General features: G+C 48.0%; 1 protein-coding gene across 4 annotated transcripts in view; it reads right to left on the reverse strand.

Moving 5' to 3' along the window:
* The window catches only part of LOC138949430 (TP53-binding protein 1-like), a 129,615-nt gene that overhangs the window by 52,705 nt on the left and 49,774 nt on the right, over positions 1-27,136 (reverse strand). For all 4 annotated transcript variants that reach the window (XM_070321282.1, XM_070321274.1, XM_070321259.1 and 1 more), the window contains exons 19-27: positions 26,564-26,923; positions 23,830-24,079; positions 16,384-16,604; positions 13,210-13,365; positions 9,265-9,496; positions 8,664-8,929; positions 6,342-6,588; positions 4,448-4,493; positions 2,970-3,049 (exon numbers count right to left, since the gene is read on the reverse strand). In XM_070321282.1, the coding sequence (XP_070177383.1) occupies positions 2,970-3,049; positions 4,448-4,493; positions 6,342-6,588; positions 8,664-8,929; positions 9,265-9,496; positions 13,210-13,365; positions 16,384-16,604; positions 23,830-24,079; positions 26,564-26,923 (1,858 nt within the window). The remainder of the gene's footprint in view (positions 1-2,969; positions 3,050-4,447; positions 4,494-6,341; positions 6,589-8,663; positions 8,930-9,264; positions 9,497-13,209; positions 13,366-16,383; positions 16,605-23,829; positions 24,080-26,563; positions 26,924-27,136) is intronic.

The raw sequence follows: 27,136 nt of genomic DNA on the forward strand, positions 1-27,136 counted from the left end.
CCACATTCTCCACACTGACCCACTGAGTGCCACATTCTCCACACTGACCCCCCGAGTGCCACATTCTCCACACTGACCCCCTGAGTGCCACACATTCTCCACACTGACCCCCCAAGTGCCACATTCTCCACACTGACCCCCTGAGTGCCACACATTCTCCACACTGACTCCCTGAGTGCGACATTCTCCACACTGACCCCCTGAGTGCCACATTCTCCACACTGACCCCCTGAGTGCCACATTCTCCACACTGACCCCCTGAGTGCCACATTCCCCACACTGACCCCCCAAGTGCCACATTCTCCACACTGACCCCCTGAGTGCCACACATTCTCCACACTGACTCCCTGAGTGCCACATTCTCCACACTGACCCCCAGAGTGCCACATTCTCCACACTGACCCCCTGAGTGCCACATTCTCCACACTGACCCACTGAGTGCCACATTCTCCACACTGACCCCCCGAGTGCCACATTCTCCACACTGACCCCCTGAGTGCCACACATTCTCCACACTGACCCCCCAAGTGCCACATTCTCCACACTGACCCCCTGAGTGCCACACATTCTCCACACTGACTCCCTGAGTGCCACATTCTCCACACTGTCCCCCTGAGTGCCACACATTCTCCACACTGACCCCCTGAGTGCCACATTCTCCACACTGACCCTCTGAGTGCCACATTCCCCACACTGACCCCCCAAGTGCCACATTCTCCACACTGACCCCCTGAGTGCCACACATTCTCCACACTGACTCCCTGAGTGCCACATTCTCCACACTGACCCCCAGAGTGCCACATTCTCCACACTGACCCCCTGAGTGCCACATTCCCCACACTGACCCCCAGAGTGCCACATTCTCCACACTGACCCCCAGAGTGCCACATTCTCCACACTGACCCCCTGAGTGCCACACACTCTCCACACTGACCCCCTGAGTGCCACACATTCTCCACACTGACCCCCTGAGTGCCACATTCTCCACACTGACCCCCTGAGTGCCACATTCTCCACACTGTCCCCCTGAGTGCCACATTCTCCACACTGACCCTCTGAGTGCCACATTCTCCACACTGACCCCCGAGTGCCACATTCTCCACACTGACCCCCTGAGTGCCACATTCTCCACACTGACCCCCCGAGTGCCACATTCTCCACACTGACCCCCTGAGTGCCACACATTCTCCACACTGACCCCCTGAGTGCCCACATTCTCCACACTGACCCTCTGAGTGACACACATTCTCCACACTGACCCTCTGAGTGCCACATTCTCCACACTGACCCTCTGAGTGCCACATTCCCCACACTGACCCCCCAAGTGCCACATTCTCCACACTGACCCCCTGAGTGCCACACATTCTCCACACTGACTCCCTGAGTGCCACATTCTCCACACTGACCCCCAGAGTGCCACATTCTCCACACTGACCCCCTGAGTGCCACATTCCCCACACTGACCCCCAGAGTGCCACATTCTCCACACTGACCCCCAGAGTGCCACATTCTCCACACTGACCCCCTGAGTGCCACACACTCTCCACACTGACTCCCTGAGTGCCACACATTCTCCACACTGACCCCCTGAGTGCCACATATTCTCCACACTGACCCCCTGAGTGCCACATTCTCCACACTGACCCCCTGAGTGCCACATACTCCACACTGACCCCCTAGTGCCCACATTCTCCACACTGACCCCCTGAGTGCCACACATTCTCCACACTGACTCCCTGAGTGTCACATTCTCCACACTGACCCCCTGAGTGCCACATTCTCCACACTGACCCCCTGAGTGCCACATTCTCCACACTGACCCCCTGAGTGCCACATTTTCCACACTGACCCCCTGAGTGCCACACATTCTCCACACTAAAACCCAGAGTGCCACATTCTCCACACTGACCCCCTGAGTGCCCACATTCTCCACACTGACCCCCAGAGTGCCACATTCTCCCCACTGACCCCCTGAGTGCCACATTCTCCACACTGACCCCCTGAGTGCCACACATTCTCCACACTGACCCCCCAAGTGCCACATTCTCCACACTGACCCTCTGAGAGCCACATTTTCCACACTGACCCCCTGAGTGCCACACATTCTCCACACTGACCCCCCAAGTGCCACATTCTCCACACTGACCCCCTGAGTGCCACATTCTCCACACTGACCCCCCGAGTGCCACATTCTCCACACTGACCCCTGAGTGCCACATTCTCCACACTGACCCCCAGAGTGCCACATTCTCCACACTGACCCCTGAGTGCCACATTCTCCACACTGACCCCCTGAGTGCCACATTCTCCACACTGACCCTCTGAGAGCCACACATTCTCCACACTGACCCCCTGAGTGCCACACATTCTCCACACTGACCCCCTGAGTGCCACATTCTCCACACTGACCCCCAGAGTGCCACATTCTCCACACTGACCCCCTGAGTGCCACATTCTCCACACTGACCCCCAGAGTGCCACATTCTCCACACTGACCCCAGAGTGCCACATTCTCCACACTGACCCCCAGAGTGCCACATTCTCCACACTGACCCCCCGAGTGCCACATTCTCCACACTGACCCCCTGAGTGCCACACATTCTCCACACTGGCCCCCTGAGTGCCACATTCTCCACACTGACTCCCTGAGTGCCACATTCTCCACACTGACCCCCTGAGTGCCACATTCTCCACACTGACCCCCTGAGTGCCACACATTCTCCACACTGACCCCCTGAGTGCCACATTCTCCACACTGACCCCCTGAGTGCCACATTCTCCACACTGACCCCCTGAGTGCCACATTCTCCACACTGACCCCCTGAGTGCCACACATTCTCCACACTGACCCCCTGAGTGCCACACATTCTCCACACTGACCCCCTGAGTGCCACACATTCTCCACACTGACCCCCTGAGTGCCACATTCTCCACACTGACTCCCTGAGTGCCACATTCTCCACACTGACCTATCTCCAGCTTGCTGACTGTGGTCACGCCGGTGGACTCTGTGTCCTCTGATTTCTGCTGCCGCCTGGACAGAGGCACACTGAAACACACATACACATGTCACTATTATAGTTATACACATCACTATCACTCCATTCCTTTACATAAATACAAACAAACACAGAAAATGAAGCATGTGATCACAACAAGCTACACAACAACTGATGAAAAGAATGTGAAAACTGGCCAGGTGCGGTCCAGGGGCAATGCCTTGACTGGGGGCTCAGGGGCATTTTTACATTCAGTCAAGTTATGACTAAATGTTTTAACATAGAGGGGGGAATCGAGACGAGGGTCGTGGTGTATGTGTGTGTGTGTGTATGTGTGTGTATGTGTGTTTGTGTGTGTGTGTGTGTGTGTGTGTGTGTGTGTGTGTGTGCGTGCGTGCGTGTAGAGCGATTCAGACCAAACTACTGGACCGATCTTTATGAAATTTGACATGAGAGTTCCTGGGTATGATATCCCCAGACGTTTTTTTCATTTTTTTGATAAATGTCTTTGATGACGTCATATCCGGCTTTTCGTGAAAGTTGAGGCGGCACTGTCACGCCCTCATTTTTTAACCAAATTGGTTGAAATTTTGGTCAAGTAATCTTCGACGAAGCCCGGACTTCGGTATTGCATTTCAGCTTGGTGGCTTAAAAGTTAATTAATGACTTTGGTCATTAAAAATGTGAAAATTGTAAAAAAAAATTTTTTTATAAAACTATCCAAATGTACGTTCATCTTATTCTCCATCATTTGCTGATTCCACAAACATATAAATATGTTATATTTGGATTAAAAACAAGCTCTGAAAATTAAATATATAAAAATTATTATCAAAATTAAATTTTCGAAATCAATTTAAAAACACTTTCATCTTATTCCTTGTCGGTTCCTGATTCCAAAAACATATAGATATGATATGTTTGGATTGAAAACACGCTCAAAAAGTTAAAACGAAGAGAGGTACAGAAAAGCGTGCTATCCTTCTCAGCGCAACTACTACCCCACTCTTCTTCTCAATTTCACTGCCTTTGCCATGAGCGGTGGAGTGACGATGCTACGAGTATACGGTCTTGCTGCGTTGCATTGCGTTCAGTTTCATTCTGTGAGTTCGACAGCTACTTGACTAAATGTTGTATTTTCGCCTTACGCGACTTGTTTCTTCTTCAAGGAACTTTTTTTTCTTCTCAACAAGTATGCATGAAGCGCCTTTGTAAACGCCACGAGCTTCCCTTTGGGAAGGTGTGCGCGTATAAATAATCATTATTATTGTTATTAACAAGTCACTTTCCTGGGAAAAACACAAATCTGAGTGGAATTCTCCAGTCTTTCATACCCTCTGTGTCTGTGAGAGATATTGTCTTCTACACTACTTTCCCTGTGACATTTCCAAGGTACAAAATCTCCCTACAAACTGATACTCAGAGGATTGGCAGAATGTGACACTCACTCTTCAGGCTGTGATGTTCCAGGACTGCTGCTAGACCCACCGGTACCTGCACAATTTCCATCATCGTCACTGTTATCACTGCTGTTAGCAATGTCAGCGTCATCATCACCATCACTATCATCATCATTGTCACTGTTATCACTGCTGTCATCAATGTCAGCATCATCATCACTATCATCATCATTGTCACTGTTATCATTGCTGTCATCAATGTCAGTGTCATCATCACCATCACTATCATCATCATTGTCACTGTTATCACTGCTGTCATCAATGTCAGCATCATCATCACTATCATCATCATTGTCACTGTTATCATTGCTGTCATCAATGTCAGTGTCATCATCACCATCACTATCATCATCGTCACTGTTATCATTGCTGTCATCAATGTCAGTGTCATCATCACCATCACTATCATCATCGTCACTGTTATCATTGCTGTCATCAATGTCAGTGTCAGCATCATCATCACTATCATCATCATCGTCACTGTTATCATTGCTGTCATCAATGTCAGTGTCATCATTATCATTGTGTTGGTCACGCTTCTGGCTCTTTTCATTATAATTATCATCATTGCTGAAAATATCAGGTGGCTTCCTCCAAGTGGAAAGCTAGCAGCAACAAGAATCTTATTTAATGTGTGGCGTATCTTTTACTGGCAGATTGGGCGCCTTAAAGAAATCTTTCTATTTTAATGTTGCCATTTTAATTAACAGTAAAGTGTTGTTACTTGTTATTGTTAATTAAAAAAAAACAAGAATGTTAGGTTATTGGAACTTGTAACTTATGACAAAACAAAACCAAACATTTACAGTACGTCCAATCAATGGTCTTTTAAGAAGACAGACCGACAAACACTTACGACACAAATAATGAACTTATCTCAAATTATCTTACGTTGATTGCCTCGCCAGCATTTTGCAAGCAAGTTTTGTGGACAATTTTGAGATAAGTTCATTATCTGTGTCATAAGTGTTTCTCTGCCTGTCTACTTGAAAGACCACTGGGTCGACATACTGTAAATGTTTGGTTTAGTTTCGTCATAAGACCACTGCGTCGACATACTGTAAATGTTTGGTTTGGTTTCGTCATAAGACCACTGGGTCGACATACTGTAAATGTTTGGTTTGGTTTCGTCATAAGACCACTGGGTCGACATACTGTAAATGTTTGGTTTGGTTTCGTCATAAGACCACTGGGTCGACATACTGGAAATGTTTGGTTTTGTTTCGTCATAAGACCACTGGGTGACATACTGTAAATGTTTGGTTTGGTTTCGTCATAAGACCACTGGGTCGACATACTGTAAATGTTTGGTTTGGTTTCGTCATAAGACCACTGGGTCGACATACTATAAATGTTTGGTTTGGTTTCGTCATAAGACCACTGGGTCGACATACTGTAAATGTTTGGTTTTGTTTCGTCATAAGACCACTGGGTTGACATGCTGTAAATGTTTGGTTTTGTTTCGTCATAAGACCACTGGGTGACATGCTGTAAATGTTTGGTTTTGTTTCGTCATAAGACCACTGGGTGACATGCTGTAAATGTTTGGTTTTGTTTCGTCATAAGTTAAACGTTCCACTTACCTACCATTCTTGTTACTTGATTTAGAATTTTGGGACAAAAGTCTTTCTGTTTTTTGGATTATTGCATATTTTTTTTAATTCATGCATGTTTTTTTGTGAGGCGCTTAGAACTGTTTTTGGAATTGCGCCATATAAATATCCTCATTATTATTATCATTATTATTATTGTTAAAGAGCACTGGGGCAGCACCCAGGACCTCAAACTGACAGTCCACTTTGTCAACATCACAGGCCAACGGATTTAGACACAACCATCATGGAACGCTGAAGAAGTCAAAGAGCACAAAGAGAGACGTTACGTGTGGTGCGAGTGGTGTCGGTGTGCTGCCTGAGGGTCTTGTCACCGCTGTCCAGCGATGAGCCGCTGCCTTTCTTCCTGCCGCCTGACGGTCCAACGCTGAACCCCCCGCTCTCTGCACCCACACGGAAACTCTGCGATTCTGGTGGTGATGACGCTTTCACGCCCGCCTTGCTGCCCTCCTGGCTCGAGTCTGCTGGTGCGCGACGCGTTGACTTTCTGGGTGAGCGACTGGGCGTGGCTGTTTTCTGCAAACAAAAAGACAACAGATATTTTAGTGTTGAGGACAAGAGGTCAGTTGGATCTGGATTTAAATTATGTATGGTTCCAAAGTAATGTCCTTGCATTTTGTACTTAGGATGGTTAGAAGACCTCCTGCATGTCAAAACTATGGCACAGTCGACTGGCCACAAGTCAGACCAATGTGTCAGATCAAAATAATATGAATGACTCAAAACCCACGCCTGAGAATGACCGATATTCTCACCCAACTGTTGCAGTGGTTCTTTACTCAAAACAAAACCAGTCACACATTCAACAGTACGGCACAACCCTTTTTACATTTAGTCAAGTTTTGACTAAATATTTTAACGTAGAGGGGGGAATCGAGACGAGGGTCGTGGTGTATGTGTGTGTGTGTGTGTCTGTCTGTCTGTCTGTCTGTGTGTGTGTAGAGCGATTCAGACTAAACTACTGGACCGATCTTTATGAAATTTGACATGGGGTATGAAATCCCCATACGTTTTTTTCATTTCTTCAATAAATGTCTTTGATGACGTCATATCCGGCTTTTCGTGAAAGTTGAGGCGGCACTGTCACCAACCACGGGACCAGGTAGCCTGTCCATAACGACCAACCACGGGACCAGGTAGCCTGTCCATAACGACCAACCACGGGACCAGGTAGCCTGTCCATAACGACCAACCACGGGACCAGGTAGCCTGTCCATAACGACCAACCACGGGACCAGGTAGCCTGTCCATAACGACCAACCACGGGACCAGGTAGCCTGTCCATAACGACCAACCACGGGACCAGGTAGCCTGTCCATAACGACCAACCACAGGACCAGGTAGCCTGTCCATAACGACCAACCACGGGACCAGGTAGTGGTCCTGACAGACAGGTGGTCACAATGGAAAGGTGAATAATACACATAGGAAAGAAGTCTGTCAGGGATCCTTGGGGTGGTGGCAATGGAAAGGTGAATAATACACATAGGAAAGAAGTCTGTCGGGGATCCTTGGGGTGGTGGCAATGGAAAGGTGAATAATACACATAGGAAAGAAGTCTGTCGGGGATCCTTGGGGCTGTGGCAATGGAAAGGTGAATAATACACATAGGAAAGAAGTCTGTCGGGGATCCTTGGGGTGGTGGCAATGGAAAGGTGAATAATACACATAGGAAAGAAGTCTGTCGGGGATCCTTGGGGTGGTGGCAATGGAAAGGTGAATAATACACATAGGAAAGAAGTCTGTCGGGGATCCTTGGGGTGGTGGCAAGGGGAAGGTGAATAATATAAATGGGAAAGAACTCTGTCGGGGATCCTTGGGGTGGTGGCAATGGAAAGGTGAATAATACACATAGGAAAGAAGTCTGTCGGGGATCCTTGGGGTGGTGGCAATGGAAAGGTGAATAATATACATGGGAAAGAACTCTGTCGGGGATCCTTGGGGTGGTGGCAATTGAAAGGTAAATAATATAAATGGGAAAGAAGTCTGTCGGGGATCCTTGGGGTGGTGGCAATGGCAGGTGGTCGTTGTCAAGGTGGTCACCAGGCCAGCTTGGACTGTAATACAGTGGAACCCCCCTATTACTCACACAATCAGGAAGTCTTAAAATGGAGGTAAACTTGCAGATATTATTGACAAAATGTTTGGAAAAGTCAGGTATTAAAGAGCAGGAAGTCATTAATCGGGGAGTTATTAGTATCTGTGAGGACGTAAAGGACCCCCATAGTAATTGGGGAGTCTTTTTTTCGATTAGCAAAAGGACCAAGCGTGATCACAGATTAATACATCAACACATGCCATGCTCAGACCTGGGAACCCCTGTTTTGCATTTGGAGTATTCTCAAAGAAACTTGGCATATTTTCAGAAAAATGAGTGTACTCCACACAGCATTTGAACAACAAAAATACTGGATGGGCTTCGGGATGCGCTTGTGAAGAAAAATATTTTTCAGAATTGTGTTGATCGTATTTTTCCCCACCCACAGTACTGATCTTATTTCAGACAATCAAGCGTAAAAAATACAGCAAAATCGTATGGGTTCCCAGGTGTGCACACTCACTAAGCAAGACAGCAAACCTCGTGCACTAACCTGCGGCCTGCTCTCATCAGCGGAGGGCGGCACAACACCGGACGACGATGACATGGAGGAGGAGGGAGGAGGCTGGGCGCTCGGCACTTCGCTGGCAGCCGCATTGTCGGCGCTGAAGAGAGGCTCGGAGCTCCGCCCACCACTAGAGCTGGTGACAACAGCATCCAATCGACTGTCGTCGCGCTCGATGGTTGACTGGTTGGGACTCAGGAAGCTGAGAGCCGGTGACACGCCCGCTGAACCCAGGGAGTGTTCGCGCACCAACGCTGTATACAGTCAACATGATTAGCGATTAATGATATATGATACCGATACATCCACAGCCTGGTGGTGACCTTACGATTAATTTTCTACTGCTGATACGTTGCAGTCACCCAGGCAAACTTCGTTCTCAACATTATTTGGGACTTTGCAGAAGAAGAGAAAAAAAATGTATGTGATGCCATTATAAATGTGTTAAATATTTACCTGCAGGGGCGGTGAGGAGTGGGGCAGGGTGGGATAACTCCAGACTCAAGGCGGCTCTCTCTAGACCTTACCTTGTTGGACAGGCAGGAGAGATGCCAGGTGTTGAAAGGTGGGACAGGTGTTAACGACTTACCTGTAGGGGCGGTGAGGAGTGGGGCAGGGTGGGATAACTCCAGACTGGATGTGGCTCTCTCCAGACTGCTGCCGGGTCCGGAGCTGGCCTTGTTGGACAGGGAGGAGCTGCTGATGTCGGCAAGGTCACCGGAGGTCACGGTGCTGCCGCTGCGAGACGGAGACAGGGGGACGGACAGTCGCTTCTTCTTGCTAAGCACTGTTTCTTCAATGACTTCCTCATCCCCCACCTCCTGCACACCATGCCAAGGTTGTGAGATGGATTGGTACACTGATCCCCACCCCCTGCACACCATGCCAAGGTTGTCAGATGGATTGGTACACTGGACCCCCACCCCCTGCACACCATGCCAAGGTTGTCAGATGGATTGGTAGTACACAGGACCCCCACCCCCTGCACACCATGCCAAGGTTGTGAGATGGATTGGCAGTACACTGGACCCCCACCCCCTGCACACCATGCCAAGGTTGTGAGATGGATTGGCAGTACACTGGACCCCCACCCCCTGCACACCATGCCAAGGTTGTGAGATGGATTGGCAGTACACTGGACCCCCACCCCCTGCACACCATGCCAAGGTTGTGAGATGGATTGGCAGTACACAGGACCCCCACCCCCTGCACACCATGCCAAGGTTGTGAGATGGATTGGCAGTACACTGGACCCCCACCCCCTGCACACCATGCCAAGGTTGTGAGATGGATTGGCAGTACACAGGACCCCCACCCCCTGCACACCATGCCAAGGTTGTGAGATGGATTGGCAGTACACTGGACCCCCACCCCCTTTTAAGACCCCCCCCCTCATTTTAAGACTCCCTCCTTTTTAAGACCAGGTTTTTAGAAGTCTATAAATTTATAAAAGGGGGTTCCAGTGTATCCTGATACAGTCCTGTGTGAGCTGTGTCACCACACTCAGTATCCTGATACAGTCCTGTGTGAGCTGTGTCACCACACTCAGTCAATCCTGATACAGTCCTGTGTGAGCTGTGTCACCACATTCAGTCAATCCCGATACAGTCCTGTGTCAGCTGTGTCACCACACTCAGTCAATCCTGATACAGTCCTGTGTCAGCTGTGTCACCACACTCAGTCAATCCTGATACAGTCCTGTGTGAGCTGTGTCACTACACTCAGTCAATCCTGATACAGTCCTGTGTCAGCTGTGTCACCACACTCAGTCAATCCTGATACAGTCCTGTGTGAGCTGTGTCACCACACTCAGTCAATCCTGATACAGTCCTGTGTGAGCTGTGTCACCACACTCAGTCAATCCTGATACAGTCCTGTGTGAGCTGTGTCACCACACTCAGTCAATCCTGATACAGTCCTGTGTGAGCTGTGTCACCACACTCAGTCAATCCTGATACAGTCCTGTGTCAGCTGTGTCACCACACTCAGTCAATCCTGATACAGTCCTGTGTGAGCTGTGTCACTACACTCAGTCAATCCTGATACAGTCCTGTGTGAGCTGTGTCACCACACTCAGTCAATCCTGATACAGTCCTGTGTGAGCTGTGTCACCACACTCAGTCAATCCTGATACAGTCCTGTGTGAGCTGTGTCACCACACTCAGTCAATCCTGATACAGTCCTGTGTCAGCTGTGTCACCACACTCAGTCAATCCTGATACAGTCCTGTGTCAGCTGTGTCACCACACTCAGTCAATCCTGATACAGTCCTGTGTCAGCTGTGTCACCACACTCAGTCAATCCTGATACAGTCCTGTGTGAGCTGTGTCACCACACTCAGTCAATCCTGATACAGTCCTGTGTGAGCTGTGTCACCACACTCAGTCAATCCTGATACAGTCCTGTGTCAGCTGTGTCACCACACTCAGTCAATCCTGATACAGTCCTGTGTCAGCTGTGTCACCACACTCAGTCAATCCTGATATAGTCCTGTGTCAGCTGTGTCACTACACTCAGTCAATCCTGATACAGTCCTGTGTCAGCTGTGTCACCACACTCAGTCAATCCTGATACAGTCCTGTGTGAGCTGTGTCACCACACTCAGTCAATCCTGATACAGTCCTGTGTCAGCTGTGTCACCACACTCAGTCAATCCTGATACAGTCCTGTGTCAGCTGTGTCACCACACTCAGTCAATCCTGATACAGTCCTGTGTCAGCTGTGTCACCACACTCAGTCAATCCTGATACAGTCCTGTGTGAGCTGTGTCACCACACTCAGTCAATCCTGATACAGTCCTGTGTCAGCTGTGTCACCACACTCAGTCAATCCTGATACAGTCCTGTGTCAGCTGTGTCACCACACTCAGTCAATCCTGATACCGTCCTGTGTGAGCTGTGTCACCACATTCAGTCAATCCTGATACAGTCCTGTGTGAGCTGTGTCACCACACTCAGTCAATCCTGATACAGTCCTGTGTGAGCTGTGTCACCACACTCAGTCAATCCTGATACAGTCCTGTGTCAGCTGTGTCACCACACTCAGTCAATCCTGATACAGTCCTGTGTCAGCTGTGTCACTACACTCAGTCAATCCTGATACAGTCCTGTGTCAGCTGTGTCACCACACTCAGTCAATCCTGATACAGTCCTGTGTCAGCTGTGTCACCACACTCAGTCAATCCTGATACAGTCCTGTGTGAGCTGTGTCACCACACTCAGTCAATCCTGATACAGTCCTGTGTGAGCTGTGTCACCACACTCAGTCAATCCTGATGCAGTCCTGTGTCACCACACTCAGTCAATCCTGATACAGTCCTGTGTGAGCTGTGTCACCACACTCAGTCAATCCTGATACAGTCCTGTGTGAGCTGTGTCACCACACTCAGTCAATCCTGATACAGTCCTGTGTCAGCTGTGTCACCACACTCAGTCAATCCTGATACAGTCCTGTGTGAGCTGTGTCACCACACTCAGTCAATCCTGATACAGTCCTGTGTCAGCTGTGTCACTACACTCAGTCAATCCTGATACAGTCCTGTGTCAGCTGTGTCACCACACTCAGTCAATCCTGATACAGTCCTGTGTCAGCTGTGTCACTACACTCAGTCAATCCTGATACAGTCCTGTGTCAGCTGTGTCACCACACTCAGTCAATCCTGATACAGTCCTGTGTGAGCTGTGTCACCACACTCAGTCAATCCTGATACAGTCCTGTGTCAGCTGTGTCACCACACTCAGTCAATCCTGATACAGTCCTGTGTCACCACACTCAGTCAATCCTGATACAGTCCTGTGTCAGCTGTGTCACCACACTCAGTCAATCCTGATACAGTCCTGTGTGAGCTGTGTCACCACACTCAGTCAATCCTGATACAGTCCTGTGTCAGCTGTGTCACCACACTCAGTCAATCCTGATACCGTCCTGTGTCAGCTGTGTCACCACACTCAGTCAATCCTGATACAGTCCTGTGTGAGCTGTGTCACCACACTCAGTCAATCCTGATACAGTCCTGTGTGAGCTGTGTCACCACACTCAGTCAATCCTGATACAGTCCTGTGTGAGCTGTGTCACCACACTCAGTCAATCCTGATACAGTCCTGTGTGAGCTGTGTCACTACACTCAGTCAATCCTGATACCGTAATGTGTCAGCTGTGTCACCACACTCAGTCAATCCTGATACAGTCCTGTGTCAGCTGTGTCACCACACTCAGTCAATCCTGATACAGTCCTGTGTCAGCTGTGTCACCACACTCAGTCAATGGACAAATGTTCCCTCTCCTTTCAGTATGTATCCTGATACAGTCCTGTGTCAGCTGTGTCACCACACTCAGTCAATCGACAAATGTTCTAGCAGGTCTGCATATAAGTTGACCCGGGAGATCAGAAAAACCTCCATCCTTAACCCACCAGGCGCGACAGGAATTGGAACCCACGACCTTCCACTTAGGAGGCCAGCGTCGTATCCACTAGGTCATTGAACCTGTTAGAAAAGAAATGAAATAATAGAAAAGCATCGCTATGACGACCAACCTCCGATGTTTTCTCGTGGATGACCTGTCCGTCCTTGTTGAAGTGCATGATGGTGGTGACCTTCTTCTCGTACTGGATCAGCTTCTTCGTCACCTTGGTTACCACCACCACGATGTCCGACGCCTGCGAGTCTGACAGGCTCCCTTCCAGGCTCATCTGTAACGCAACCAGCGCCGCACTCACTTTCATACACTATGTTGGTGTAACTTGAGTATGTGTGGTAATGATAATTCTACCTGACACACCAACATGTTTCAATGCATCCAGTGACACACTCACTTTCATACACTATGTTGGTGTAACTTGAGTATGTGTGGTAATGATAATTCTACCTGACACAACACTAACAATAACAACACTTTATTGTCCATTGAAATGTTACATAAAAATGGAACATTCTCTTTGGCACACCCTGCCTGCCTGTAAACCATTAACATCACACCCTGCCTGCCTGTAAACCATTAACATCACACCCTGCCTGCCTGTAAACCATTAACATCACACCCTGCCTGCCTGTAAACCATTAACATCACACCCTGCCTGCCTGTAAACCATTAACATCACACCCTGCCTGCCTGTAAACCATTAACATCACACCCTGCCTGCCTGTAAACCATTAACATCACACCCTGCCTGTCTGTAAACCATTAACATCACACCCTGCCTGTCTGTAAACCATTAACATCACACCCTGCCTGCCTGTAAACCATTAACATCACACCCTGCCTGCCTGTAAACCATTAACATCACACCCTGCCTGCCTGTAAACCATTAACATCACACCCTGCCTGCCTGTAAACCATTAACATCACACCCTGCCTGCCTGTAAACCATTAACATCACACCCTGCCTGCCTGTAAACCATTAACATCACACCCTGCCTGCCTGTAAACCATTAACATCACACCCTGCCTGCCTGTAAACCATTAACATCACACCCTGCCTGTCTGTAAACCATTAACATCACACCCTGCCTGCCTGTAAACCATTAACATCACACCCTGCCTGCCTGTAAACCATTAACATCACACCCTGCCTGCCTGTAAACCATTAACATCACACCCTGCCTGTCTGTAAACCATTAACATCACACCCTGCCTGCCTGTAAACCATTAACATCACACCCTGCCTGCCTGTAAACCATTAACATCACACCCTGCCTGCCTGTAAACCATTAACATCACACCCTGCCTGCCTGTAAACCATTAACATCACACCCTGCCTGCCTGTAAACCATTAACATCACACCCTGCCTGTCTGTAAACCATTAACATCACACCCTGTCTGCCTGTAAACCATTAACATCACACCCTGCCTGCCTGTAAACCATTAACATCACACCCTGCCTGCCTGTAAACCATTAACATCACACCCTGCCTGCCTGTAAACCATTAACATCACACCCTGCCTGCCTGTAAACCATTAACATCACACCCTGCCTGCCTGTAAACCATTAACATCACACCCTGCCTGCCTGTAAACCATTAACATCACACCCTGCCTGCCTGTAAACCATTAACATCACACCCTGCCTGCCTGTAAACGATTATAACAGCAATTGGACAAAAGGACATCACACATAAAACATAAAACATAGGTTCACGTATGTAATAACAAGCACACCTATCATACTTCCAATAACACTGACCTAAAGTGCTGTCCGTGTCATCTTTAAATTGAATAAATTTGCAGATAAAATCTAAATAAGGTCAAATGTCTTTAAGACTATCACACCAACATGTTTCAATGCATCCAGTAACACACTCACTACACAACAGACTTCAAAGCATACTTACTGCTGCGTGGCCAGAAATAACGGTCAACAGGGGGTGTGACAAGCATACTTACTGCTGCGTGGCCAGAAATAACGGTCAACAGGGGGTGTGACAAGCATACTTACTGCTGCGTGGCCAGAAATAACGGTCAACAGGGGGTGTGACAAGCATACTTACTGCTGCGTGGCCAGAAATAACGGTCAACAGGGGGTGTGACAAGCATACTTACTGCTGCGTGGCCAGAAATAACGGTCAACAGGGGGTGTGACAATCATACTTACTGCTGCGTGGCCAGAAATAACGGTCAACAGGGGGTGTGACAAGCATACTTACTGCTGCGTGGCCAGAAATAACGGTCAACAGGGGGTGTGACAATCATACTTACTGCTGCGTGGCCAGAAATAACGGTCAACAGGGGGTGTGACAAGCATACTTACTGCTGCGTGGCCAGAAATAACGGTCAACAGGGGGTGTGACAAGCATACTTACTGCTGCGTGGCCAGAAATAACGGTCAACAGGGGGTGTGACAAGCATACTTACTGCTGCGTGGCCAGAAATAACGGTCAACAGGGGGGGTGACAAGCATACTTCCTGCTGCGTGGCCAGAAATAACGGTCAACAGGGGGTGTGACAAGCATACTTACTGCTGCGTGGCCAGAAATAACGGTCAACAGGGGGTGTGACAAGCATACTTACTGCTGCGTGGCCAGAAATAACGGTCAACAGGGGGTGTGACAAAGAGAAGAACAGGACCGGAGTGCTATGTAAATTATGAGCGATTCTTCCAAACCCATGCAAATTCTGACACTAAAAGCCTGTTTCAGGGTTTTGAGCTACATTTTTTTGTTTTGGCATATTGACGTTGCAGTTCCAGAGCAAACAATCCAAATTATCTTTGCGATTTTGTATTCTAACAATGCACAGCTAGAAAAAATGGTCACGAACAAATCTACGGTACTTCGAAAAAAGAAGAATAACAGCATGCTTGTTTAATGTGACTTGCATTTTGATGTGTGCGCTGTAAAATGTACCTTCAAAGCAGACAAAAAGCAGACATCTTCATTGCTCCAAAGGGAAAATTCGTTGTTCATAAAGTCTTGCAGGACCCAAACATACTTCTGCACGCTTTCTTTTCTTTTTATATTCAGCTGCTTCGCAGAAATAAAATGTCATTGCTTTTCTCAACTTGTCAAGTCAGTCAAAACGACCGCAGAACACAGAACTGGGAAATGACACTGATTGGAATACGAAAAGATGACGACAGCAGAAATGACGTCATGTGGTCACACCTATCTTGAGAAAAATGCGTTGCACAGAACCAGCGCCCTTTCATTAACTGTGGCAGCTAGTCAAACTCTCCTGCTGGTGTAACCTGAGCACACCAACACACACACTCACCTGTTGTGGCGACGCCCCCATCTGCAGAGGGCTGGCAAAGTCTACACTCTTTCTCTTGATAATTATCACAGCCTCCTCCCCTCCCCCCATCGTGGGGTCCAGGGTAGCGCCGCTGGTAGAGGGGGCGGGTGGGGGTTTGCCTGATGGAGGGGGTCCGGTCACTGGCTGGGCGGTCACTGTCAGCTGTGATGGGAGACTTTGGGGGTCGGTCTCCAATAGCGCTGTGTAAGGGACAAAACAAGCAGCTGTGGTCAAAACCAGTCTCACCCTAGGTTGAAACAGACCTCCACTGAAGCAATGCCTTACAATAGCGATACATGCACCGCCTGGTTGTTACCTTGTGAGTAACTTTCTCCTGCTGGTATGAACAAGTCACCGAGACATGCACCGCCTGGTTGTTACCTTGTGAGTAACTTTCTCCTGCTGGTATGAACAAGTCACCGAGACATGCACCGCCTGGTTGTTACCTTGTGAGTAACTTTCTCCTGCTGGTATGAACAAGTCACCGAGACATGCACCGCCTGGTTGTTACCTTGTGAGTAACTTTCTCCTGCTGGTATGATAAAGTCACCGAGACATGCACCACCTGGTTGTTACCTTGCGAGTAACTTTCTCCTGCTGGTATGATAAAGTCACCGAGACATGCACCGCCTGGTTGTTACCTTGTGAGTAACTTTCTCCTGCTGGTAAGAACAAGTCACCGAGACATGCACCGCCTGGTTGTTACCTTGTGAGTAACGTTATCCTGGTGGTATGAACAAGTCACCGAGACATGCACCGCCTGGTTGTTACCTTGTGAGTAACGTTATCCTGGTGGTATGAACAAGTCACCGAGACATGCACCGCCTGGTTGTTACCTTGTGAGTAACTTTCTCCTGCTGGTATGAACAAGTCACCGATACATGCATCGCCTGGTTGTTACCTTGTGAGTAACGTTATCCTGGTGGTATGAACAAGTCACCGAGACATGCACCGCCTGGTTGTTACCTTGTGAGTAACTTTATCCTGGTGGTATGAACAAGTCACCGAGACATGCACCGCCTGGTTGTTACCTTGTGAGTAACGTTATCCTGGTGGTATGAACAAGTCACCGAGACATGCACTGCCTGGTTGTTACCTTGTGAGTAACGTTATCCTGGTGGTATGAACAAGTCACCGAGACATGCACCGCCTGGTTGTTACCTTGTGAGTAACTTTATCCTGGTGGTATGAACAAGTCACCGAGACATGCACCGCCTGGTTGATGCACCGCCTGGTTGTTACCTTGTGAGTAACGTTATCCTGGTGGTATGAACAAGTCACCGAGACAAACTTCGTTCTCAAAATTCGAGTTGTGGGAGACGTGCAGGAGAAGCGACAATGTCTACCTGACTCCATCGTGCAGGAGAAGCGACAATGTCTACCTGACTCCATCGTGCAGGAGAAGCGACAATGTCTACCTGACTCCATCGTGCAGGAGAAGCGACAATGTCTACCTGACTCCATTGTGCAGGAGAAGCGACAATGTCTACCTGACTCCATTGTGCAGGAGAAGCGACAATGTCTACCTGACTCCATCGTGCAGGAGAAGCGACAATGTCTACCTGACTCCATCGTGCAGGAGAAGCGACAATGTCTACCTGACTCCATCGTGCAGGAGAAGCGACAATGTCTACCTGACTCCATCGTGCAGGAGAAGTGACAATGTCTACCTGACTCCATCGTGCAGGAGAAGCGACAATGTCTACCTGACTCCATCGTTCAGGAGAAGCGACAATGTCTACCTGACTCCATCGTGCAGGAGAAACGACAATGTCTACCTGACTCCATCGTGCAGGAGAAGCGACAATGTCTACCTGACTCCATCGTGCAGGAGAAGCGACAATGTCTACCTGACTCCATCGTGCAGGAGAAGCGACAATGTCTACCTGACTCCATCGTGCAGGAGAAGCGACAATGTCTACCTGACTCCATCGTTCGCATTTTGACGTCTTTTCGAACTTTGTTTCACTTTTCACGTCAAGAGGTTTTACTCTAGAAGAGGGGGTCAAGAGGTTTTACTCTAGAAGAGGGGGTCAAGAGGTTTTACTCTAGAAGAGGGGGTCAAGAGGTTTTACTCTAGAAGAGGGGGTCAAGAGGTTTTACTCTAGAAGAGGGGGTCAAGAGGTTTTACTCTAGAAGAGGGGGTCAAGAGGTTTTACTCTAGAAGAGGGGGTCAAGAGGTTTTACTCTAGAAGAGGGGGTCAAGAGGTTTTACTCTAGAAGAGGGGGTCAAGAGGTTTTACTCTAGAAGAGGGGGTCAAGAGGTTTTACTCTAGAAGAGGGGGTCAAGAGGTTTTACTCTAGAAGAGGGGGTCAAGAGGTTTTACTCTAGAAGAGGGGGTCAAGAGGTTTTACTCTAGAAGAGGGGGTCAAGAGGTTTTACTCTAGAAGAGGGGGTCAAGAGGTTTTACTCTAGAAGAGGGGGTCAAGAGGTTTTACTCTAGAAGAAGGGGTCAAGAGGTTTTACTCTAGAAGAGGGGGTCAAGAGGTTTTACTCTAGAAGAGGGGGTCAAGAGGATTTACTCTAGAAGAGGGGGTCAAGAGGTTTTACTCTAGAAGAGGGGGTCAAGAGGTTTTACTCTAGAAGAGGGGGTCAAGAGGTTTTACTCTAGAAGAGGGGGTCAAGAAGACACGTCCTGGTTTGTTTAATCCTTGTTGCTTGTCTTTAAGATTTCAACTGTGATCAGAGTGATGTCAAGCTGTCACACAACTGTGATCAGAGTGATGTCAAGCTGTCACACAACTGTGATCAGAGTGATGTCAAGCTGTCACACAACTGTGATCAGAGTGATGTCAAGCTGTCACACAACTGTGATCAGAGTGATGTCAAGCTGTCACACAACTGTGATCAGAGTGATGTCAAGCTGTCACACAACTGTGATCAGAGTGATGTCAAGCTGTCACACAACTGTGATCAGAGTGATGTCAAGCTGTCACACAACCGTGATCAGAGTGATGTCAAGCTGTCACACAACCGTGATCAGAGTGATGTCAAGCTGTCACACAACCGTGATCAGAGTGATGTCAAGCTGTCACACAACTGTGATCAGAGTGATGTCAAGCTGTCACACAACTGTGATCAGAGTGATGTCAAGCTGTCACACAACTGTGATCAGAGTGATGTCAAGCTGTCACACAACTGTGATCAGAGTGATGTCAAGCTGTCACACAACTGTGATCAGAGTGATGTCAAGCTGTCACACAACTGTGATCAGAGTGATGTCAAGCTGTCACACAACTGTGATCAGAGTGATGTCAAGCTGTCACACAACTGTGATCAGAGTGATGTCAAGCTGTCACACAACTGTGATCAGAGTGATGTCAAGCTGTCACACAACTGTGATCAGAGTGATGTCAAGCTGTCACACAACCTGTGATCAGAGTGATGTCAAGCTGTCACACAACTGTGATCAGAGTGATGTCAAGCTGTCACACAACTGTGATCAGAGTGATGTCAAGCTGTCACACAACTGTGATCAGAGTGATGTCAAGCTGTCACACAACTGTGATCAGAGTGATGTCAAGCTGTCACACAACTGTGATCAGAGTGATGTCAAGCTGTCACACAACTGTGATCAGAGTGATGTCAAGCTGTCACACAACTGTGATCAGAGTGATGTCAAGCTGTCACACAACTGTGATCAGAGTGATGTCAAGCTGTCACACAACTGTGATCAGAGTGATGTCAAGCTGTCACACAACTGTGATCAGAGTGATGTCAAGCTGTCACACAACCTGTGATCAGAGTGATGTCAAGCTGTCACACAACTGTGATCAGAGTGATGTCAAGCTGTCACACAACTGTGATCAGAGTGATGTCAAGCTGTCACACAACTGTGATCAGAGTGATGTCAAGCTGTCACACAACTGTGATCAGAGTGATGTCAAGCTGTCACACAACTGTGATCAGAGTGATGTCAAGCTGTCACACAACTGTGATCAGAGTGATGTCAAGCTGTCACACAACCTGTGATCAGAGTGATGTCAAGCTGTCACACAACCGTGATCAGAGTGATGTCAAGCTGTCACACAACCTGTGATCAGAGTGATGTCAAGCTGTCACACAACCTGTGATCAGAGTGATGTCAAGCTGTCACACAACTGTGATCAGAGTGATGTCAAGCTGTCACACAACTGTGATCAGAGTGATGTCAAGCTGTCACACAACTGTGATCAGAGTGATGTCAAGCTGTCACACAACTGTGATCAGAGTGATGTCAAGCTGTCACATAACTGTGATCAGAGTGATGTCAAGCTGTCACACAACTGTGATCAGAGTGATGTCAAGCTGTCACACAACCGTGATCAGAGTGATGTCAAGCTGTCACACAACTGTGATCAGAGTGATGTCAAGCTGTCACACAACTGTGATCAGAGTGATGTCAAGCTGTCACACAACTGTGATCAGAGTGATGTCAAGCTGTCACACAACTGTGATCAGAGTGATGTCAAGCTGTCACACAACTGTGATCAGAGTGATGTCAAGCTGTCACACAACTGTGATCAGAGTGATGTCAAGCTGTCACACAACTGTGATCAGAGTGATGTCAAGCTGTCACACAACTGTGATCAGAGTGATGTCAAGCTGTCACACAACTGTGATCAGAGTGATGTCAAGCTGTCACACAACTGTGATCAGAGTGATGTCAAGCTGTCACACAACCTGTGATCAGAGTGATGTCAAGCTGTCACACAACTGTGATCAGAGTGATGTCAAGCTGTCACACAACCTGTGATCAGAGTGATGTCAAGCTGTCACACAACTGTGATCAGAGTGATGTCAAGCTGTCACACAACCTGTGATCAGAGTGATGTCAAGCTGTCACACAACTGTGATCAGAGTGATGTCAAGCTGTCACACAACTGTGATCAGAGTGATGTCAAGCTGTCACACAACTGTGATCAGAGTGATGTCAAGCTGTCACACAACTGTGATCAGAGTGATGTCAAGCTGTCACACAACTGTGATCAGAGTGATGTCAAGCTGTCACACAACTGTGATCAGAGTGATGTCAAGCTGTCACACAACTGTGATCAGAGTGATGTCAAGCTGTCACACAACTGTGATCAGTGTGATGTCAAGCTGTCACACAACTGTGATCAGAGTGATGTCAAGCTGTCACACAACTGTGATCAGAGTGATGTCAAGCTGTCACACAACTGTGATCAGAGTGATGTCAAGCTGTCACACAACTGTGATCAGAGTGATGTCAAGCTGTCACACAACTGTGATCAGAGTGATGTCAAGCTGTCACACAACTGTGATCAGAGTGATGTCAAGCTGTCACACAACTGTGATCAGAGTGATGTCAAGCTGTCACACAACTGTGATCAGAGTGATGTCAAGCTGTCACACAACTGTGATCAGAGTGATGTCAAGCTGTCACACAACCGTGATCAGAGTGATGTCAAGCTGTCACACAACTGTGATCAGAGTGATGTCAAGCTGTCACACAACCGTGATCAGAGTGATGTCCAGCTGTCACACAACCGTGATCAGAGTGATATCAAGCTGTCACACAACTGTGATCAGAGTGATGTCAAGCTGTCACACAACCGTGATCAGAGTGATGTCAAGCTGTCACACAACTGTGATCAGAGTGATGTCAAGCTGTCACACAACTGTGATCAGAGTGATGTCAAGCTGTCACACAACTGTGATCAGAGTGATGTCAAGCTGTCACACAACTGTGATCAGAGTGATGTCAAGCTGTCACACAACAGCAGGAACAAACTCGAAAATGTCAGTAATAAATTTTCATTTGATTAATATACTTACCCAATTCACATATAGCAATTTACTTCAGTTTAGTGCTAGAACTCTGTGCCACGCATCACCTTGGTAACAAGGGAGGCAATTCTAAAAAAAAGAACTACCTTGGCCTATAAACAGGACAAAGTCAGACCGAGGCTGACTTCCTGCTCGTGCCGCCATATGTATTCATTCACACGAAAGCGGAGAACAATCCGTCCTTCTTTTTTTTAGAACCCTACTAGCGGGGAAGGTGGGAGGGAATTAACGATGTGAGTTGGGTAAGTATATTAATCAAATGAAAATTTATTACTGAAATTTTCGATTAAATTACATATCTTATCCCAACTCACATATACAGCAGATTGCTAATTTAGGTGGAGGGAATACTCACTTTAAGAGGCAGGCAAGACTTGGCCCGCCGCTACCAGAGCTGGTAAGGAGTTACTGCCGTCCTGACGCGTGCTGGCGACGTCCCGTAGGTAGTAACTGATGAACACGTCCTGAGACCTCCAGTATGCGGAGTCGAGGACTTCAGCAAGCCTTCCTGAACGAAGAACGGCCAGTGAAGACGCCCATGCTCTGGCTTCATGTGTTCTCACCGATATTAGAGGGAGAACCAAACGTCCCCCCCCTCCTGTCTTTGCCACCAGTCGTACGCTTGCTTAATCAGCGTAGAGACCCATCTGGCCAAGGTGACCCTCGACACGTCCTTACTCCGTACCGTGTTAAGGGAAAGCAACTTTTGTTCCCTAGACCTGATGGGCGCTGTACGAGCTAAGTAACTGCTGAGAGCCCTAACGGGACAGTTAACTATGTCCGGGTCTCCGGGAGCAAGAATCCGGCCCAAGGGAGGAATTCTAATGATGGGAGAGGCTTGACCAGGCTTTTGATTTTTAGCTAGGAATTCCGGTCTAAATCTCAAGGTAACAGAACCATCACTTTGGAAGGAAGTATCTTTAGAGAGCCCTGAAAGAGCATGCGCTTCACTGCCTCTCCGAGCAGAGGCTAGCAACACCAATAACAAAGTCTTGCCAGTCAAGTTAGGCAAACTTGCCGCATGCAAAGGCTCAAAATCCTGTGAACCAAGAAAGTTAAGAACCAAGAAAGTTAAGTACTTAAGAACCAAGAAACTTAAGAACCAAGAAACTTAAGAACCAAGAAAAGATCCCAAGCAGGTAAAGGAGATTTTGATCTCGTGAAACCTATCGTGAAACCTATCGTGAAACCTATCGTGAAACCTATCGTGAAACCTATCAACGTGAAACCTATCGACGTGAAACCTATCGACGTGAAACCTATCGTGAAACCTATCGTGAAACCTACCGACCTGAAACCTATCGACGTGAAACCTATCGTGAAACCTATCGTGAAACCTATCGTGAAACCTATCGTGAAACCTATCAACGCGCTCTTGAGGACACGAACGCTGTAGAGTGAATGATTACAAGATGGCGGCACGAGCAGGAAGTCAGCCTCGGTCTGACTTTGTCCTGTTTATAGGTCAAGGTAGTTCTTTTTTTAGAATTGCCTCCCTTGTTACCAAGGTGATGCGTCTCACAGCGTTCTAGCACTAAACTGAAGTAAATTGCTATATGTGAGTTGGGATAAGATATGTAATTTAATCAGCACACAGCGACGAGAACGGTAGCATGCAACCAGCGATCACTCACCTCCATCTTTTGACTTTCTGCGAGCTGGCGTGACGGGTCGCTTGAACTCTCCTGGGCTTTTCTGGAGGCGCGTGAACTTTTGACCTTTCCTGACCTTGCGGGTCGGCTTGGTGATGTCAGGAGCGGTCCTGTCATCAGTGGATGTGGACGAGGATTTTGCCCCAGTGTCGGTCCTGGGGTTCAGTTCCTTTTTCTTTTTCACAAGACACTTGCGGCGACGGTCCACAGAGCTTTTGGCTTTGGCCTTGGTCTGAAACCATAGTTCAACACTTGTGTTAATCCTACCATATATTTTGGCTTTGGCCTAGGTCTGAAACGATAGTTCAACATGTGTTAATCCTACCATATATTTTGGCTTTGGCCTAGGTCTGAAACGATAGTTCAACATGTGTTAATCCTACCATATATTTTGGCTTTGGCCTTGGTCTGAAACCATCGTTCAACACTTGTGTTAATCCTACCATATATTTTGGCTTTGGCCTTGGTCTGAAACCATCGTTCAACACTTGTGTTAATCCTACCATATATTTTGGCTTTGGCCTTGGTCTGAAACCATAGTTCAACACGTGTGTAAATCCTACAGCAGTTCCTGCAATGTACGGCCCCCGGCGTGAGCGGACACCTGACATGTACGGACACATTTGCTCGGCACGGAGTGTTTTCCTTCTATATTTGCCCCCCCCTTAAACGGACACCTGCAAAACGTGGACGCGGACACTCATTTTCGGTTCCAACAGCAGGTCATACCTCCAATGTACGGACAGACCATCGTCAAATTTTCACCACAAAAAAAATCGATAACAGAGCAGTCCGGCTCTTTATACAAAGATCACAGTCGCAATGGCGTGATGACAGTCACTGATAACTTGAGTGCACGTGTACCCATCAGGAGGGGGCGGGGTAGTTTTGGTCAGGAGTGGAGTACATGCGAAGATGCCAACATGAAACTGCACTGTGCTCTTTATTCTTGTGTGTTGGACGTAAACAACAGAAACCACAGTCGATGAAGGTTCTGAGGGAAAGAGAGTGAAAAACCGGCCACAGTTCTCAGCATCGTGTGTCTGTGTGTAACCTCTTTCATTGACAAGATACTCTTGTTTCCCCTCAGCCTTGACCATGAGTCGGTTGCCTAATCTGTGAACCCTTCAGTTGTCTTGCTTTGTCAAAAGTTACGACACAGTCAACTGGTTTTGCTCTGAGTGAACAGTTGGAGCTGACCTCTCTGGCCACAGCCCCAAACAGTACATGGCTGGAGGGAGTGAGAGAGAGAGGGAGGGAGGGGGGGGGGGATGGAGGGGTAGCTGGCTAAACTCGGTGGGGTGTCCGGTGTCACTGCATGTCAGCAGGAAGAGCATTGGAGAGAAATAGAGAGGTGTACTCTTCCACACAATTTCCAAGCATCGGTTGTCACGGCTTGGGGTAGGCATTAGTGAGGGAGAGTGGGAGCTGTGTTATGTGCAGTGTATTTCCGACTGAAGAGTGAAAAGTCACTGCCATGCCACATGATCGGCATGCAGTCAATAAAGCCAGACAAGATGAAAATAAATTACATGATTATGACATGCAGCTCTATCTGCTGCTATTTATTCAAACTGGTCTTCAAGCTTATTCTTGCAAGGCATCTGCACACGCTCCTCTGTGCTGTGTTTGTGTGGCTGCTTTCGTATGTCAGTGCATGGTGAGTGTGTTCACTGCCTTGAGGATTTATTTTATCTCTTCTTTTCAACACTTTTCATACAAATCATTTTTACAGAACGTTTAAAGAAGTATTAGGAGTTTATTGTTTAGCAGCCACAAGAAGTGATTAGCATAGACTCAATGCTGTTGTTTGTGTGTCTCTGTGTGTGTATGGGGGAGAGGGTGGTGTGGTCACCCCTCCCGTGACCGGACACCTGCAATGTACGGACAGTTTTGCTATGGCCCAAGGGTGTCCGTTCATGAGAGGGACTGCTGTACCATATATTTTGGCTTTGGCCTTGGTCTGAAACCATAGTTCAACACGTGTGTAAATCCTACCATATATTTGTGTCTGTCATTAACTGCTAAGCATACACCACAAATACAACTTAAACCTGAAGTATATGATCCACTCCTCTTTCCGTTTGTTTTGGTTCGTGAATCGTTATAACTGTTGTTCTTCTTTCTGTTCAGTCGTCTGTCCTCTTTTATCCGCTCTGTTTCGTGTTTTGTGTTCCTGAAGAAGACCCAAGAGTCGAATCGTCGTACTTTTTCAGTTTTTGATTCGTATCATCTTGGTTAAACACGTGAGTACAGTCTTTGTTGGTCTTGGTTAAACACGTGAGTAGGGGGCATAGTAGGTAGTGGGCTGAGTCCGTTAGCTCGGGACAGAACTACTGAACACCTGAACACTGAACTACTGAACACCGTCGAAGTGACTCAGCAGAAGTGCAGTGTCAACTTCCGAGGGTAGCCTACAGCAACGACCCGACATCCCTCCCTGGACAGACAGACACACACACACACAGACAATAGAAATAGACAGACAGACAGACACACACACAGACAATAGAAATAGACAGGCAGACAGACAGACACACACACACACAGACAATAGAAATAGACAGGCAGACAGACAGACAGACAGACAGACAATAGAAATAGACAGGCAGACAGACACACACACAGACAATAGAAATAGACAGGCAGACAGACAGACAGACACACACACACATTACAGACAGGTTTGAGATCTGACATTTCAAACACTTCTAACCGTGGGTAGGGTGCTGACAGAAGTGTCGGCTCTGCTGGTGGTGGCCGCCCCTCCCTCTCCCTCTCCTTCCACCAGCTGGGACTGGCTTCCACGGAACAGGTAGGGGTCAGGCTGGGAGACTGCAGCGTCCTGCGACCCTTCCTGCGGCACCACGCTCGCTGATGCAACTTTCCGCTGGCTGGCCGACTTGGCCACGGAGGGTATGGTGGGGGACAGCTGTAGGGGGGAGAGGAGTGACTCCGACTGGGGATTCTCCGGCACTGTCTCCAAGCTGGGTCCCCCGCCGCCCGCCGCTCGCCCCTGTGATTGACTGCTCCTGGCTCCGCCCACACCTGCTGGCTGGCTTCTGCTGTGAACACCCTGTATCCACCACAGCACAGATATCAGTAACTTTCTCTGCTGTCAACATACCACACAGAAATGTTTGGTTTGATACTAATGATAGTGTGTTACAATACCACACAGAAATGTTTGGCTTGATACTAATGATAGTGTGTTACAATACCACACAGAAATGTTTGGCTTGATACTAATGATAGTGTGTTACAATACCACTCCCTCCTGCCCTGTGAA

The sequence above is a fragment of the Littorina saxatilis genome, linkage group LG1 (genome assembly GCF_037325665.1).
Source record: "Littorina saxatilis isolate snail1 linkage group LG1, US_GU_Lsax_2.0, whole genome shotgun sequence".
Taxonomy (NCBI): Eukaryota; Metazoa; Mollusca; class Gastropoda; order Littorinimorpha; family Littorinidae; genus Littorina; species Littorina saxatilis.